The sequence below is a fragment of the Solea solea genome, chromosome 21, assembly GCF_958295425.1.
Source record: "Solea solea chromosome 21, fSolSol10.1, whole genome shotgun sequence".
Classification (NCBI taxonomy): domain Eukaryota; kingdom Metazoa; phylum Chordata; class Actinopteri; order Pleuronectiformes; family Soleidae; genus Solea; species Solea solea.
Window position 1 is genome coordinate 9,160,605 of NC_081154.1, and position 18,947 is coordinate 9,179,551.

The 18,947-nt window shown below is 40.1% G+C and overlaps 1 protein-coding gene across 3 annotated transcripts; it reads right to left on the bottom strand.

Moving 5' to 3' along the window:
* Positions 1-899: 899 nt before the first annotated feature.
* dusp3a (dual specificity phosphatase 3a) lies at positions 900-17,557 on the bottom strand. Of its 3 annotated transcripts, XR_009234240.1 has the most exons (5): positions 17,182-17,557; positions 10,350-10,582; positions 7,443-7,643; positions 1,701-1,828; positions 900-1,602 (listed from the first exon to the last, which is right to left on the bottom strand). XR_009234240.1 is itself a non-coding variant. In XM_058621812.1 (4 exons), the coding sequence occupies exons 1-4, from the start codon at positions 17,373-17,375 to the stop codon at positions 1,785-1,787; spliced, it is 672 nt and encodes a 223-aa protein (XP_058477795.1). In that variant the 5' UTR covers positions 17,376-17,557; the 3' UTR covers positions 900-1,784. The 3 variants fall into 3 exon arrangements, 2 of the variants coding, with proteins under 2 accessions (XP_058477795.1, XP_058477797.1); XM_058621812.1 differs by having other exon boundaries at positions 900-1,828; XM_058621814.1 differs by having other exon boundaries at positions 900-4,389.
* Between the last annotated feature and the right edge of the window lie 1,390 nt (positions 17,558-18,947).

An 18,947-nucleotide genomic window follows, 5' to 3' on the forward strand; every position in this document is an offset into this window, starting at 1 on the left:
GGTCATGGTTTGCATTAAGTATCCTTCAATAGTGTATTCTGTAATATAGTGTGTCATTAATTTAGAACCAGAGCCACTCTGTGGTTTCATCCAAAGACAGGACGGACGGACGGCAGCAGACTCACCAGGAGCTCTGTCACTAACAACTGTGAAATATCAACACCGCAGAGCCACAATCGGACAGTCAGCTTTCTCCATCAAAGGAAGTCACACCTGGAATTCAAGACCTTATAATATAAAACAGATAAAAGTTTTCAAAACACTCAGTGTTAAGGTCAAGAACTGGCTGAAAACAAAACAAGATTGTACCCACTTTTGATACGAAGTGTCAATAAGTTCGGACTGTTGAAGTGAGTGTGAGTATTTTTACATTGTATTGGGTAGATGAGAAACAGGTCTTAATATAGTGGTGTTTAAACTGTCTTATATTATTGTCATTTTTACTGTTACAGGTTATACTCTTTATTTCTGAAAAGCCAAGCAAGGGACAATCTGCTATAGCAAAATGCTCTATGTACATTACATCAGATATACTTTATGTCCACTATGTTTCACTGCATTGTACCTGATGTAGATTAATAGAATTGAATCAATAGTTAAAATTCATTCTTTGTATTTCTTTTGTGAATGACACAAAACAGTCACATGATTTAAAAAATAATAATAATAATAATTAACTGGGGTGAGATATCTTAAAATAAATAGATGGTGGTAAAGTGGTTTATTTACATTTACGCCTTATAATGGTTTAGTCTGTGAACACTGACCAGAAAGAAGAAAATATAAATATCCACCCATATACAGTATTGTAACTCATTCATGTCGATGAATCTTCATGCAGAGGAATCGAATACCATTCTGTTTTCCCCCCCACGATAACAAATACTCCAGGCGAGACGTTAATACCTCAGCCATTTATTTCTTAAACATAAAAAAGAAGAGACTTCTCCAAGGTAAGAAAAATAACATTGCAATTTAAAATCAAGTGCACTTCAACAATGTCTCGTTCTGCAAGGGAGCCGCCGCCCCTTCCGGCCGTGTGAAGTGAAATACACGAAAAAACACATCTAAACAATCGATCTTTACTGTAAGGCTTTGGGTGGGGTGCTGTGTCTTTACTGTCAAGATGTGTTCACTGAGATGACAGTTGCAATGGCAAATGCATACATACACACATACGTATATATGGATATACTCGCAACAATGTGCATCTGCAGCAGACGCAACAGAAACGTTAACAGAAACGCAACCGTGTTACAAGACGTGTGACGGACTCCAGCGGCAGGAGTCAGGCAGTGAGCTCATTTGTGCTAAAACTCCTGTTTTAAAGCCGTTTATCAGAATGGCAGCAAGTAAACAATGACAGCTCTGGAGTCAGTACTTTACCTGGGCCGGGACTTGATTTCAAAGTCGTTTCTGCTATTGGTTTGAAAGCTCTTAGGAGCACCAGCTGGATGGACCTCTTTGCATCACGGACAATTCAGATAAGTTCAGCCAGATGGTTTTTTTTTCGATGATGTAAGATATCAAGTGTCAGAGGGGTTTAAACGTCTCAGGATTTTGCCTACCTCAGCGCAGATGGCCGAGTTATGCCACACGGGACTGCAAATTTGAACAAAATCGCAGGAAATGATTTGCAAGTCAATTTAATGTACTTTTCTCTGATAATAAAAAAAGCAAAAAAAAAAACAACCAACTACCTGGCTCAATCGGAGTGAATTTAATCCTCTTCTCTCTTCTGCGCCTTCACATGGCTTTTAACAACCACTGTGAGTGAAGTGCAATCACAGTCCGGCCCAGGACTGGCTACTATTAGAGTTGAAGCGCCCTAAAACAACATGAATGATGACAAAGTTAGCTGGAGAAGTAGGTCACAATCACATGTTTGTGAACATTATCAGAGGTTCCAAATGTACAAAAGATAGCCTTTGTTATAAGCAGAGGGAATATATTAGAAATCAAACCTGTAATCACGTTCTGCCCCTGCAACAGGACACATTTAAAGAAAAATTAACTCAGAAATAATTAAGGAAAAAAAAAGAATAAATTACCCCCAAAAAATTCATCTGTCTAATAAACACACTATCTGTATACTGTAATAGGCAAGTTATGACAGCAAAATGCAGCAATCCACAATTGCTTTAGTGCGTGTTAGATACTCAGTATATATAACAATATACATCAATGGCATTTCACATTTGAACATTCTTGATTATACATACATACTGTACTTAACCTGGAGTATATCCCACAAAATGTTGCTGGTACCTTGGTAAACAAAACAAAGTCATTTGCTTTACACACGGACATTACAATTTCACATTTAAGACGAAGAAAAACTGGCATTTTAGTATCAGAAAACAGGGTTGAACTGTAACCATTTCAAATGTCATGAGTTATAATCCACGTAATGGCAATTTAAAAACCAAACTTGTGCAGACCACTTGATTTGTTGGACAGCAGGTGGCAGTGTTTATCTGTTACTCAATGCATAAAAGAGTGTTTAACCACCGGTGTAGCCATCATAGAAGCATTCCATTTCAACACACAGCTTTTTGTTGCATCTATGTTTTTGACCCCAAAAAGGCTTCTTTTTTTTTTTTTTTTACGATTTTGTCACTTGACAGAAAACTTCTACCTTGGCTTATTTGGCTTCCAAGTCTCACCCACCTGGAGCCAAAACTGTCAATGACTGAATCAATAAGCAGGTTGGTGCAGGCAGTTGATGCTATGAAGAAGAACACGCCCTCATCCTGGACCGATGTGAAGACTTTTATTATAAAGTGTACGTAAAACTAAGCAAAAAGTACCAAACTCTGAAGTCACAGTACTGTGCTAAAGTGTCAGGGCACCACCAGATTTGTTGTTTGTTGTCTGTAAAATCATTGGAATTTGGAATGGAACGACCTGGTCCGACCAAGGGAACTTTCTGCATGGAGTTTGCGCGCGTGTGTAGGTTTTCTCCAGTTTCTACAGTTTCCTCCTACAGTCCAAAAACATGCAGAGGTTAATCTGACACTCTAATCTGCGTGAGTGTGAGAGTGAATGGTTGTCTGTGTCTGTGTGTTTGCCCTGCGATGGACTGGCGACCTGTCCAGGATGCACCCTTGCCTTTCCATCCTGTGTCAGCTGGGTATGGGCTTGCAAACAAGTGACTAAAACGATAAATGCATGAACGAACGAGTGAAAGATGGTCATTTAGATTAGCAAACTGTTGAGGGGTCTAACTCATGCAACCTGTGTATGTAATGCTTGAATAAACCTGGTGTCATAGACCTTTTTCACAGCAGATATTTAATAGTGGGACAAACAGTGGGTTTTACCTATAACAGTAAATTAGGGTCGCACTTGAATCTTAAGAGAGTCTGTTATTTTAAAACTACATACATTTTTCCCGTATTGTTGTGTTCCAATAAAGTGATTAAGAAACAATTATAATGTATGGTCATCTAATGGTGCACAGTACTACGTTTTTGTGTATTCAGAACAACGGCAGTATCAAATCGAAGTATTCAAATGTATAAATACCTGTTGCACAATCCTGCTGTATAATGTATTTATAAGTGGACAAGAGGTTCTGTGTCTGTATATCATATTCTCGGTTATATATTCTATTTCAGACAGCCCAATTTCATAGTTATGTGGTTAGGGGTTCATGATGAGGTGATGAGAAAACACAAGTGAGACACATGCGCCAAGTTAATGGTCTCAAACTCAAACTACAGCACCTGACTGAAATGCCAGACATTTCAGGAACCCCACGAGAGAGAGCGAGAGAGAAAAAGGATGTGTTGAAAGTGTTCGAGTTGAGTGTTTGTAACTTAACAGTTTGGAAAACATTTTGCAAGTGTGTGAGATGATAATATGACAGCGACGGGAACATCTCGTCTGTGAGAGTGGACTTACATTACATATCAGATGGACTCCTTAATGCTAACTTGTTTTTTCTGTTGAAGGGTAATTATGTCATCCATGCATCACAGATTAAAGTTTTTAGCCTCTAGGTGGTGCAGGTCGCCACATGTCAACAAATGTAAAAAAAAATGACTGAACAGCTCCCCTCAAAGGAAATGCTGCAGGCTGTAAAAAAAAAATGTGGAGACTTGTTCTGTGTATTGCAAACACAGTAATGGAATGGAAAGTGTTGCTGCAATTGCCTCCAATGAAAACCCCAGAATTTATGAATTCCTTGTTGGGACGGACAAGGGAGGACGAGAAAATGTTATGAAGCACAGTATGGAGCGATGACAGCATGAGTGTGTCCTTGGGGACGTGATGACTTGCACGCAGTAAGGTCATATGCAGGGTAACCCATATGCATCTTATGCTGCCACCTGCATTCTTGCCGTTCGTCATGAATAGGTCAGCGTTACCATGGAAGCCTTTAAACTGTACAAAAAAAACACAAGTAGACGTGGTGATTTCATGCCTCAGTATCCCAGCTAAGCTTGCAAAAACACCCCTGCAATCATCAGCAAGTTTTGCACAATTGTGATACGCAGATATCACAATTCCACAGAACATTTTACATGCACATTATATTCATATATTAATGTTCATGTATTTAACAGAAAGGAAAGAAAAGAAAAAGAAAGAGAAGGCAGTAGCTACTCTGATGTCATACGGATATTATATGGTATATTAGGACATACTGACGATACCTACACATTATAGACACATTGCTCATACATTCATATATGTCAACACTTAAATATGTATATACAGTATACATGTATATATACGTATGTATACAGATATATATCAAAGGAGGAATAAATACTGCCAATAATGAGGTGAGACAACCTAGTTTACATTTTTCCTCTCTCGTCAGACAAATATCTCCCTGGAATCAAGCGAACATGCCCCAGGCTTTTTATTCTAGAGAAATATGTGCAAACTAACGTAGAAAGAGAACTCTGACTTTCTCGTGTCTCTACAACAACAACAGCAACAACTCTGGAGTGATGTGATGTATGATTTAAAAACACTCCATCGCCGTTCCTTCTCGGCACTAGGTTTAGTTTACGGTAATATTGCCCGGAATTAAATGCAGTGTCTCTCCAAATGTACTGTAGAAACTACCGTTGCCTATATATGTAATAACTACAGCCCGGATAGTCATATTTAGATGTGGTTACATTCTATATATCTGATGTATGGACATATATTGCAATGCTTTGGTACGTACAAAACAAAAAACAAAAAAATGCTTTGGGCCTGTGTGGGGGTGAAACACGTGACACTGATGAAACCGTGGTATTGGATACTCGTCAAATGGAGCTGGCAATGTTCACCTCTCTGACATCACGACTGGATCTTTCTGGTGAAAGTGGGTGGCATCCTGCTGCTTTTGATGATTTTACGACTCATGGCCTCTAGTTTGACGATACTTGAGTGGCATGAATGATTACATCCCTAATCTACTGCCAGTGCATGAGAAGTTTTAAACGCATAAACTAAACCGTCTTGAGACGTATAATCCTGTTATTGAGGATCTAATGTGATATTCTGCGAAAGGTGAAGAGGTCGGGCGCTGTTCACATGCAGCATCCCTTGTCGTGCACACAAAACAGTGTCGCAGTCGCAGCGCACTTCCATTGCGTCGTGTTTAGGATTAATATAGCTCAACTTTTTTGGAATGCAGCGAGTTGCTTGGAGTGCATTTTTTATACTCTGGCCAAAGAACTAGGTCAAAGTGGGCTTTGTCGACTCTGCAACAAGCTTTGAAACCTCCATAATCCAGAAGAAGCTGCTGAATCAGTTGGTGAAGGACCCAGAAGTGGTATTTATTTATATATTTTTCCTCCACGGACTTACCATCTATTGTCCTTTGTTTGAATTTAATTAATTAATTAAACATGTGAAGCTGCAGCAACTTCAGTCATCTCAGCAGTTCCCGGGTTTTCAAGCACCTTGACATTTAAAAAACACCTTTCTTTCTGTCGTCCATGTGTTTTTCAAGCATTTCTAGTTTCTGCATGTGAACAGCACCTTAATCTCTAGCTGAATAAATTCACATCAACTCCCACTGAAGTCCAAAAAAAAGGAATTGGGTACACGTTTTACCGAGTTGTTGGCATCTATATGCAGTGAAAATTGTAGAACCATCTGAATTTAGCTGTAGTTGTATTGTGCCTGATGAACATTCATCACACCATTGGCTAAATGTGGCTGCGACATGAAAACGCCACACACGTGGTGCCAGCTGCACCGATGCTGCTGTCCTCTGAGCCACTTCTGTCAAACTAAGGGCCATAGAGTCAAAGAGCTGAAATGCTCTTCTTTATTTTGATGAAAAAAAACTGTGTGAATATTTGTGCATTAAATATCTACGCCTACAGGGAGAAGATTTTAATGATTAGCTGGGCAAACAAAATTCTAAAAGGTCTTTTTTTTATTATTATTATTAATTTCCTGGAATGTTGGGAAAATTCCTCCATCCTTTCACAAATCACTTCATACACATGTGACTTGTTGTGTCTGCAACTTTGACGTTTACGGAGGAATTTAATTGGAATCGGCGTATTCCTGCTGAAAGTCACATCACTGACATTTGTGGCAGTGGAAAAACCATGGAATGATTGTGCTATAATCTTGTATATACAACTAATTGTGGACGTTTTAATCGCTTTAAAAAAAAAAACAGGACAAGGTTTTCACCATCTTTAACATTTGGGAACTTAGGGAATGCTTCACGTAGGTCGGCTCAAAAAAACGACACAAATCCAGAGCTTTCCAGTTCGAGCAGTGAGACATCTGAGAAATGGGATTGGTAACAGAAGGGGTTGAGCACGTTGTTTGTGGTACGGATGAGTCGATACGATACTCGGTATCAGTCCGATACAGGACACAGGATCGCAAATCGGAGAGATAAATGCGATACAATCTAAAAATCCTATATATATATATATATATATATATCCCATGCGTCATTATGCAGACTGTAAAAATGTAAATAAAACTCAGCAATAGCATTTTCGCTAAGTCATGTTGAGGGCTGTTTGTTTTCTTAATTTACGGGAGAAGAATATTTGTTACACAGGTAGAGAATTATGTCTTTGAAATGGCACAAATGTGTTTAAAATGACTGTATCGGACTGATATCGGTATCAGCAGACACTCGCGTTTGAGATATCGGTATCCCTAGTTTGCCGTACCCGAGATCACGTTCTTTTTCAGGAAGAGGCAGAGGACCGAGAGATGCCTCCTACTGAAGAGCAGAGATGTGGACAAAAAAGAAAAATTCATGTGTGTGCATGAGGGACAATTATCGACACGGATCAATGCGTGTATGTCTCTGATTCACAAAACCCCTGGTGTGTCAGATGGGTGCTGGTTGGGGTCAGTCTCCAAGAGCAGCTGAAGCCCGTGAAAGGCATAATGGGAAGAGACAGAGCACTGGGTCTCTTAATATCATTTAGTCTTTAGCTTTCCCACCTCACCATTCAACTTGCCCTCCTTCGCCAGCTTCTCGTTCAGTTGGCACAGTTGGCGAAGGAAGCCGTCGTTGGGGCCAATCTCCCGCTTATGCCTCACAGTGGCCACCGCCAGCCGGGCATCCATTTTGTGGCGCAGCATGAGGTAAGCAATAACCATGGTGGGAGAGCGGCTGTAGCCTTCTCTGCAATGTACATACACCTTCCCTGTGGGACACATAAAAAGGAATAATGTAAGATGAGTGCTACAGAGATACAAGGCTGCCAGATTAAAGTATAGAGTGTGTTGTCAACACATCCATCAAAAAGACCAAAACTGAAAATGATAGTCTGTGGCTGTTATATTAAAACCTTATGATTCACACTGAAGAAAAAAGAAAAAAAGCTCATTAATCTAATCTCTTGACTTCAAAAATTAAACAAAGCAGCTGGGTTTTGTCTGTAGTGTTTCTCAGACGTAGGGATAATAGTGGTTGTGTTTGGAGCTTTTGTGGATTTAATGCTACAGGACGATGATTGACTATAGTGTGACTATAGTATGGCTCATTAAATTAAATGTCTTCAATAGGATCAATTCATTATTTTGTGGTTCGTTGACTAAAAGAAATCACGAATAATCCAATAATAAAGGTTTCATCTCTGAGAACATGGGCGATTATTTTACTGTGTATTTGAAGGTACACGTAAAAGCTAAATGTGGAGGGAAATATCAAACAACATAGAGGACTTCTACTTCCTTATTATATTGGGTCAAACTCAGAGGAGGGAAAAAAAATACAACTGAATAAAAGAACACAGACGAGCACAAGAGTGGTTGTCGGAACATATGCTGCGACCAAAGTTGCCGAGCAAAGCATCATCTGTGCCAGAGAATGCAAGTACAAGACCTGAACTCTGCTGCAGAGTCGGCTAAGTCAATTATCTTCACTACAGCTACTACCTACAGGGGTCCCTCATGCTCCAAACAGGAAACTTAGACTTGTACTCGGGGTCCTATTTATGTAATTTCACCCTTGTTTGTCTTGTTTGTGTGCATTCTCTTTTAAATGACTTCCTTTACACAGACCAGCCAGAGAACGCCATGAGGGATTTAACTTGGCAAACTTCACAGTGCAGCTGATGTGCAGGACTCGGGACACAGATACAGATTCTGCACTAAGTTTGAAACCCAACACCCCTCTGTGTCCCTCTCTCCTGGTATCACCCCCTCATCTCTGTTGTACCAACTCTCTCCATCCTCCTCGATACTATGCCAACCCGGGGCACTGATCTACCAATGGAATGACCTCTCCAGTACCTTATCACCCCGACTGCCACAGATCCGTGTTGATTCTGCAAGTGACAACTTTTAATAAAACTGCATTTTATTGGTGCAGATTTAATGTGCTGAATAAATAAATAGTTATAGATATAGATACAATACTCTACATACATTTCCAATATGTAGGAAATGACAATAGAATAGGAGCATGTATGCATGAACAATTGCATCCTGGGACTTTTTGTCAACAATGCAGTGATGCAGTTCCTCATTAAAATCTTAGACCCATGACCTTTTTCAGAGTTTTCAGCTGAGGGATCAGAAAATGTCAAAGACAATGTTGCACACTGCACAATGTCAAACTACAGCTGTTGTGAGCAGCAGGGGGAGGTGAGGCTTTGTCTCCCGTTTTTTTCTGCTCTTCCTCCTCTATCCCATCCTCCGCACTGCTCTTCCCTACACTCCACTGTTACAGTGGCTCCTTGTCAGTGCTGGTGCAAAAGATGGTTACCTATGTCAATAAATCCATGCCATGAAATGCAGGGTTCAGCGCACCAAATAAACGGATCGCACACATGTGCTGACAAATTGACTCAGTCGAAGAATTTAAGAATAGGTTTATTCCCGATGAACAGCACGTGTTTGACGCAACCAGGTTTTTGTCAAAAGCACAAGGTACCCACAGGAGTGATGGGCATTAAACTCCTCGTCAAGGGACTTGATCTGATAATGGAATATGGAGCAGGACTCAGGAGTGTGTCAGATTTAGCCTCAGATTATCCCGTCTTCACTTTTAACATCCACAGCACTCAAGCATCTAAAGAGCCCTAAAAGCTTTTGTCCATGTGCTGTAAAACATATCATGTAATTTGATATTGGTCCAACTCATTTTCAACTCAACACTAACACTGCATTTGTGTTATGTAAAAGAATATATTTGTTTAGACAAAATTATTACCTTTTGTGTGTGTAAGCCTCACCACATTTATAACTAGGAGATGGTTATGATCATCATTATCTTTACTGAGAAAGCCAAAATCAACATTTAATGTGTAAAACACTCATAACATTATCTTAACTCTTTAACACCAAGCGCATCACAGACGACATGACAAATCACACTTTGCATTACCGTAATTCTGTAAAATTCCAACCGTTTCTGAAAGCTAAGAAGTTGCACGTCAAAGCCAACATGTGGTTATTACGGTAATGAACGAGTTGTACATAGTTTCCATTTGTTGGCCCTTTTATGGTTAAAATAAGCAAAAAATTGTTATTTTGAGGCTTAGGTGTTAAAGAGTTAAAGTGGCTGGAGAAAGAATAATGTGCCTGATGCTGAGATTTACCCATAAACTGGATTAAAAAGTGAAATCTAGGAAGTAGGACATGAGCAGCACTTAGTCACGAGGAGCAACTCCACTCACTGCAAACAGAATAAAGTTGGAATGGAAGTCTATGGGAAAATTTGTCTACTCAATGGCCTCGTTCAACAGTTTCAGGTCTAATGTCAATTTTGTTATGTTTCCATTCAGAGGAAAATAGAGGATATAGAACAGCACATATGAGAGGACACAGTGTAACTGATAGCTAGTATGTCCACTTTTTTTATAGAGTCTATGGATTTACCTCTCCACACGTCCAATTAAGCTCACCTTTTCCATTGTTGTGTGCTAGGGCCTTGTCAATAAAATCAGCCCCTTCCTCAAAGAAGGCACTGAGGTGGAACTGCTCTGTGTCGTTGGCCTGGATGCCATGGTACGTGATGCCCGTGCCGGCGTAGAACTCCACACTGGTGTTGACGTGCATGAAAGAGGTTCCCTCCGCCACGTTGAGGACGTGCGTCACTCCGAGCTTCTGCAGACGCATCGCATTCTGGGCAACAAACCTGAGTAGACAAGAGCAGGTACATGATCAGAAGAGGTAGATAAATGACTTTACTCACTTTAGCCCTCAAAGTTTGGACACTAATAAAACCTTATATACAGCAGAGTGCCTGTGTTGCTGCTTTTTCTGTTCCTCCCCAACACAAAGTGATGACATCAACGACAAATAACAGCACTAATAATAACACCTGAAAGATTTTTCTTTTTTCTCCCCTGTGAGGAACACGGCATGTCAGCAGAATTTATTTTAAAGTGATATTTCAACAATATAGGTTGCGGCTTTCACAACAACTCCGCATGCACTTCAGTGAACACTGACACAAAGCCAGATATTGTGAATCAGCTGGGTATTTGTACACGTTCTGCATACTGTTGCCGACACCTGTGGACGACCTAAAGAGTCATGTGTAGTATGTATCCAAGCTTTTCAGACACTGGATAAGCAGATGAGTGTGTATAACACTCATGGAGATGTGTGTACAGAGAACAGCCGGGTAAGCAAGGTAACAATATACCCAGGCAGGGAGGACGTATGAGACAAGCGTGGGCAGAAAGTGGAAACAAGCAACAGCGTGCACAGAGAGAAACAATGAGAGAGAGACAGGGGAAAAAAAATTAAAATGTAGAAACAGACTCTTTCACATGTGGCATTAACTAATTCCAAACAGGACAGGAGACAGAATGAGGCATCCAAAGACCGATTATCTTAATCTCTCTATTCTCAGCAGGCTCTACCTCAATCCACAGCTACTCGACAAACAGCAAAACACCTTGTTGTTTCTCTCATGCCGTTATAAATGTGTCTTTACGAGTCAAAACACTGCATATTAGGCTTAAACTAAAACCAAACACTGAGCAAACACAAGGCTAACAAACAGTAACAAAGCAACGCAGTAGGATTTGGCTGCTCCAGGCTGCCTGGCTCGATGCCTATGTGTGTTGTTCTGATCCAAACTGGCTGCAGGAATTGCCCATTGATTCTGAATAAAATGCCTCTTCTGTATATGTTACATTAAAGTTTTATGGGACAATTAGTGTCACTAATTAACTGAATAGAATTTATGGGTGGGGGGGGGGGGGGGGACTTGCTGTATTTATACACACGTCAGCCTCTTTCACAACTCGCTCTGTAAAATGTAACATCAAGAGATACCGGCTGTTTTATAGCAGCATGCACAAAATAGGGATCGTCTGAAGCCTGTGATTGAGCTGACAGTATCTCATCTGTATTTGCTTTACCGTTCTGACCCGAGAATCGTAAATCCTCATGTAAAATGCCGGGTGGTGACAGCGCTGTCTGCGTTTATTGCTACGTCTGCTTATAGTCAATATGAAGCTGTGAGGTGAGGCTATAGGTGACCCTGGACAGCTCCCTGGAGGTGGTGCTTGCAAAGCCCCCTCAGCAAGAACTAATAAAACAAATCCCCTCTGCCACCATTTTGCTTTACAGCCACGAGGGAAGAGATAAAGCAACACATCTGCCTGTGCTTTAGCAGCAAGTCGTCCCATATCTTTCCATTTTTTATCCATGTTTGTGTGTTGTTTTGTCCATGTTTGATATAATATGTAACATTTTGCATTACAATACCTAAAATGTTTTATATTTTGTCGAGTAGTGTACTTACACTAGCCAAAACACACTCTTAAAATCCATTTAGATCCATATTTCTATTCAAGGAAACACAAAGTTTCATTTTGTCATCAGTGTACCTCGCCTCTGCTACAAATTCCGGTTCAAACACGCCAATATGACAAATGACCCATCAGCTGCTACCTCCTTGACCTTTAGGCTCGTGTCCTCTACAGCCATTATATTTTTGGTGCTTGTTTATTTTGCACAATAAATCTATTTTATTTTATCTACTGTTCATTTGCTGCAACATGAGTGTGAAAGTGGTAAAGGAAAGATGTGCATATCGGTATTGGTTATCGGCCCAAGCACAAGTCCAATATTGTGCATCCTTAATATCCAGTACTACTAGTTAGCCAATGAGTTGTCTTTTGTCTTTTTTTTATTGTGTGTTTGTCACAAATGGACTCATTGTCTTTCGCAGAATCTCTCCCCGTAAAGTGCCAACACTCAGGGGAAACAATATCCATGATTCCCCTCTTGCTTCCATCAAACTAGGCACACTCTTGTTGTCGTTTTAAGCGAGAGACCCCTGGCAGCAGACGTCACATAGTGTGCTTTTAACAGTGCGGCTTGTGAGTATTAACGATTGATCGTGCTTGAAGTGTGTAATGTGCACTTACAACGGCGCCGTTCACATTTTACTGTGCAACCGTGCACACACACACACACACACACACACACACACAATGCAGAGGACGTGGAACATTTGTTTCACTTCCTCTTTACCTGCTCTGTCCCTGCCTTCTCTCTCTCTCTCTCTCTCACACCAAGCTCTGCAGTCCCACAGCATCCATTATTAAAGACCAGCCTCACAAAGAGCCCAAGTGTTCCTCATTGCAAACAACCACACCTTAAGTCCAGCCCTGAACTGCACACGGTGCATTTAGAGTGCTGACTACCACGAATCTGAAAGCAGTGCAAGAATTTGAGTTGGGGAAAATACTGTAACAATCCATTTAGGCCGTGAAAACTTTTAAGTAAGTTAAATAGAACACCTTGAGAAACATTTCAGCTTGTGTTGGCTTATTGTCGTGGCTCTAGCTCTTTGGATTTTCTTTTCCTGCCCCCCATTCAAATAAATCGCTGTTCAATGTTTTGCATTGTCTAGAGGCTGCATACACTCGCCGGTGACAAATTAAAAGGAAAAAAACAATCAATAAACCTGAGGAGAGGTGACACATGCACATGTCCATGCACGGCACCAGAGCTATTTAAGGTGCAGCAGTTGCTTTTTTTTTTATTGTGCATTATAAATATATACTGTTATGTTTTTAACGGAAATTCTGTGGATTCATTTTGAATCATGAATTAACAGCTATATTTAACTACGTAGTGACCTGAAAAGGCAGTGATATATATATATATGTATGTATTTCTTTTTTTATTCTAAAGTTAAACTATAGATTAGCCCAGTTCCTGGGGGAACCATTGACTTATTATGGGAACTGGGCCCATTTATCATCCCTTTAATAATTTGAGACTGCTCCTTGTTTATATATATATACATACATACATACATATATACATACATATACATACATACATACACACACACACACACACACACACGTATATATATATATATATATATATTGTATATTTTATTAGCCAGCTACAAAATTTAAGTTGTGAGAAGGTGCAACTTAATAAGACACATCAGCAAAAAGGCCTAGTGAGTCCCAGCGGTGGAAACAGTGGACAAAGAAAGCTCAGGCTTTCATCAACGATCAATACCACTTCTCTGTGCCGGAGCCATTTTTTACAATCTGATTTAAACAGTCCTTTCAACACAGTTTGGGCGAAAGGTAGACCTTGTTTTTTGCTGTTAATAAAAATCTGCATCTCGTTTTATTTCAATCGAACGGCCGATTAACTACTTATTTATGTGAGTTTACAAAGTTTTTTTTTTTGTTCCCAGAAACTCGCTAAATGCATCTAAGTGCCGGGGCTGAGAGATCAATCACGTTCAAATCGAAATTGCACTTTAAAAAATGCAATTAGCAAATTGCAAAGCCTGCAATTAAATCTTTTTTTGAGTGTTGGAAACTGTAAACATCTATAAGTTCTCAAATAAATTGTATTTTGCCATTGCCAGTCTCATGTAAGAATGCTTAAAAATAAATGACATCACAAGAGAATCCCAGTCACTGTATTGTGTCCGAAAACAACAAAGTTTACTAAAACCATACTTTCTTGATCACCTGTTTCATGTAGTTAATACATTATTTGTGTGCAAAGTGCAAACACAGATTGCAGACAACAAAATGCTGTTATTAATAACAGATTTTCAGAGGGAGTAGATAAAAAGAAACCAGAACCAACATTTTCACCCCAAAAGATTTGGCATCGTATATCAGCTGCACTGTTCTGTAAAGATCCGCATCTGCATCGACCATAAAACCCATATCATGTGACCTTTAGGTTGGACACCCTATGATATTTAACATTGAAAACATTTCACTAATTGCCTTTTGCACGAGAGAGCAAAGAAAACTGCTTTATTCCGAGATTAAAAACGCACTTGTTTATGATCAGTGAACAGAAAGTCCTCATCAAAACCAATTCCTTTCAAAGAAATCAAAAAGCAGAGAACCATCATCAGAGTCTCTCTGTCTCTCAGAGCCCGCAGCACTGTTGTGCCCAGCTTCAGATGTAAAGCTCTGGACTGCCAGCACTTTGTTTGCAGACTTGGCCGGGGCAGATTGACATTTTCGGATTGATTTTGTTGTAGCACGGAAGTACAGTAATGTGCATGTATTCGCTCTCCTCCTCCTCCACCACTACTACGCCACCAGTGAGAGTGGAGCCAAATGATGGACTGCACACAGACAGATTCTAACGGGGCATCCCTGCATCATGAATCCATAAAAGCGAGATAAAGAGCTGCACTGTAAAAGCCTTTTCTATTATACAGCTCAGCAAAATGGATTTGCAAAGAGTATTTCCTGTAACTGTCCTTCACTAGTTGTTCAAAAAAGACTGAAACGTCAAAATAAATCTTATATAAAAGTTAAAAACCTGCTGAATTATCAGTTTATAGTGTACATATCTATAAGCAGTGGTCAAACAACACAATAAACAAAGTTAGAGTTAAGTTCAGGAACGTCCCTCTTTTTTTTATTGGTTTATATAAGGTATAATGCATGCTTTTATCCACTCAGAATTTGCACTTTATTCTGGCTTCAGCAAACCGAACACACAAAGAAAGATTACAGCAGATAGAATACTATGGCCAGTGTTTACACACTGACAAAGACACGTGAGCACATTACCCCAGTCTGAGCTGCCCTTCGCTGCAGTTTTACAATTGATTTTAAGATTGTATTGCTTGTTTATAAAGCCTTGAATGCTCTGGCTCCTGCCTATCTCTGTGACCTGCTGATCCCCTCTGAGCCTGATGGCTGTCCGAGATCGTTCTGTAGGACTGACTCGGGCTCAATCTCGGCGTTATCTTGAAAATGTCTTGATGGAATTCACTTTCATCCAAGCACATACACTTTACTGTGCTTATTTATCTTTTAAATGATGTGTATTGTTTTTACTACATGTCGATTACTTTCTCAAGATTTAGTTGCAGTTTTAATGATTTCATTTGTTATACGGAGCAAACCATAAAAATAGTAGACAATTAATAATCGATTAATGAGTTATTATTTCAGCTCTATTTGATAAAGATAAATGTGTCATAAAGTGGCCGCAGGAGCTCCATCGCCCCTACAAGCTTGCTTTTCGGGTGAGGAAATGTGTTTTTTTCCAAAAAAAAAAGGCAAACTTTTGATATTTTGTGTGAAATTGTCAATTTAGATGCAAACATTATTTAGTCACACTATTCTTATATCCTTTCACAATCACAACGTTTGTAGAAATATGATTTTATCCTCATTACTATTATGATGACGTGTCATTCCGGGGGGGAGGATTTTACACAACCTGGCAACACAAAAGCCACACGCTTGTGCTGATCTTTCAAGCATCAATAACTGGTGTATTATTTTTATGTTTTGACTTTTATGATTCACAATTCAAGATTTATTGTTTTGTTTTTATTTACCATAACCATACTTGTTTTCCCCATGTGTTATATTTGACTCGCAGTCATTTGAATTGTTCTTGCTTTACTGAATGTATTGCCCCCCCCCCCCTGAATAAACAATGGTTATTTACTTATTTTCAAATACAACAACTACATCCTTTAAATCGGTCAATGATGTCATATTCTTCTTCTATGAGCCCATGATGGGAGAGCACGTAGGCGTTACTGCCTGAAAAGACATTCACTGGTGAAATGACTTGTTACGGATTTACCTCACTCCTTTTCTCCATTCCTCTTTGAGTTCTTTGGGATCAAACCACAGGAGGGAAAAACGCCTGTTGTTAATGAATGAAAACATTTTAAAAAAAGGATCCGCAGTTCCCAGCAGAAGGGAGCGGCTTGATGGAGACGTGATAACATGGCAGTGTATTTACACTAATGATGGAGAGATTGACTGAGTAAAAACAGGTCTTTGTGTCCTTCACATCGGATCCCGCTCGTATTTACTATGCATCCATTATCCATCTACAGCATTTTGACATAGACATATTGAAATGATCATTATCAGTAGTAGTTTTGGTGTTAGTATTATTATTATTAATAATAATGTTACAGTGTTACGCAACATGTACCTGTCTGGCTACAATGACGCCACTGCTGGTACAGACTGGTATTTCGAGGACAAGCGGGGTATTTGTAGACAACAACAGGCTGTCGCTGGGTGCGCGGTGATTAGGAGACAGCAGAATAATAACAAGCCCGCCCTTTGTGTGTGCGTGCGCCCGGTGTGTCCGTGAATGCCGTCCGATATGCGACATGGTTGTCATTGTCGCGTCTGGCGGCTCTTTCGCGAGGGCGCGTCTCGGCGAGACCTCCCCTACCTGTGCGTCTGTGGGTGAAAACAAGGACGGAAGGGTGGAGGAGGAATGACTCACGCGTTGCCGATGTATATTCTGGGATAGACCTCGTTGAAGTGCTGTGTGGGTAAGCTGTAGAAGCCGCTGCCGTTGGACAGCAGCTCGTTGAGTTGCTGCACGGTAACCTCACCGCCGAGAGCCGCCGGAACATCTGCCGGCGCCTGCTGCTGCTGCTGCTGATGATGTTTGGAGGGACTCAGGTGTTTCTTCATGTCGCTTCTTCTTCTGTGACTAAAACACTAATGCTCGACGAAAACCGCTGTCAGACTCGTGAACCACGTCCGGTCGTTCAGCTGCATTTTAACTCCAACACGTGAGTCGTGAGTCTCCTCGCCTGAAAAGTGTCTGACGAGGCGAGAGCGACACTGCCTTCATTTCCCTCAGGGTCAAGTTTGAAGCAGTCTGGGGTAGTACTTCCGGCAGGCACTTTCACAATAAAACTGATCTATCTATGCGTTTGAGTTTTTACTGTTTTTGTTTATGTATCTATTTATGAAGTGCATTGCACATAAAATATCAACCTCGTGCACTAATACGTGACAAAACAAAATACAAAGAAATAAAAATAAGCATGAAAATGACATCAATAATCAATATCATCAAATAAGAAAAAGCTGCATATGCTTATGTTCCAATTAACAAATACAGACTACTAACAATATTACGTATGTGAGGGACAAAAAGCCCATATATTTCAAGCTGATTAAGTAAGCAAAATGGTGTTAAAGAGCTTACTTTGTTGCATAATATAATAAAAAAAAAAAAAAAAAGTTTGAAATAAATCACAGATTCCCTAATTTTATTGCACTGGACTTTTTATAAATTTGAATCGTTTTTGGCATCCTGAACATAATAACAGCCACAACAGTGGTGTGTACGATAAGCTCTTTTGGTCCACAATAGTTCCAATTAAGTAATCATCACGCTAGAAACTTTCAGTTTTAATTTGAAGCAATAATTATGGGAAGTGCCCTCCCCACTTCCTAATTCAGACAGATGTGTCATGTCGAGCTGCAGTTATATCAATTCCATTGTGCAATCAAATCCCTCTTTATCACCCATTTGGAAATTGTGTGAGTGAAATAGAGTGCTTTTATTTTAAGGACAAAATCTGACAACTTCCGAGATCACGGTCTGTGTTTATGGCTAACTTGGCGCACCTCCTCTCCTCACCACGATCTCCAGCAGCAGACACACCCCATAGGCAGGCAGACACGGAAACAGGGATACAGACGGATGCTGGACAGGAGTTCTGCACACACAACATCCCATAATCAGAAACCGTCTGACAGGATTTCATAACAATAAAAAAACATGGCATCAAAATGCCCCACAGATCAGCTGTTTGTGGATAATATGTGGTGATAGTGGTGTTGTCTGAGCGTCACTGTATGCAGGGCCTACAAGTGGTCATTATAAACTTTCCCTCTTTAAGCTGGGAATAGGGCAAATTGTAAATAAAGTTGTTATTTGTTTGTTTGAATGTGCTAATAAATGTGATAATAATGATGAAAATCTGAGCTTGAGACCTGAGGAATATTTGATATTTGGTAGAATAGTAGTAGGAATCTGGACCAGATTCAAATTGTATGCAGGAGAAGGAAACAAATAAATACTGCACACAGATTATTATGTCTGAAAGGCAACACGTGAAGGGGTGACGTGAAGGGGTGACTACTCACGTCACTTGGTGACGTGAGTAGTCACCAAGTGAATACTCACCCTCACCTTAGTTCCAAGTGTGCAGGACAACTTTTATGAGCTCACACATCCTGTTGGAAGTA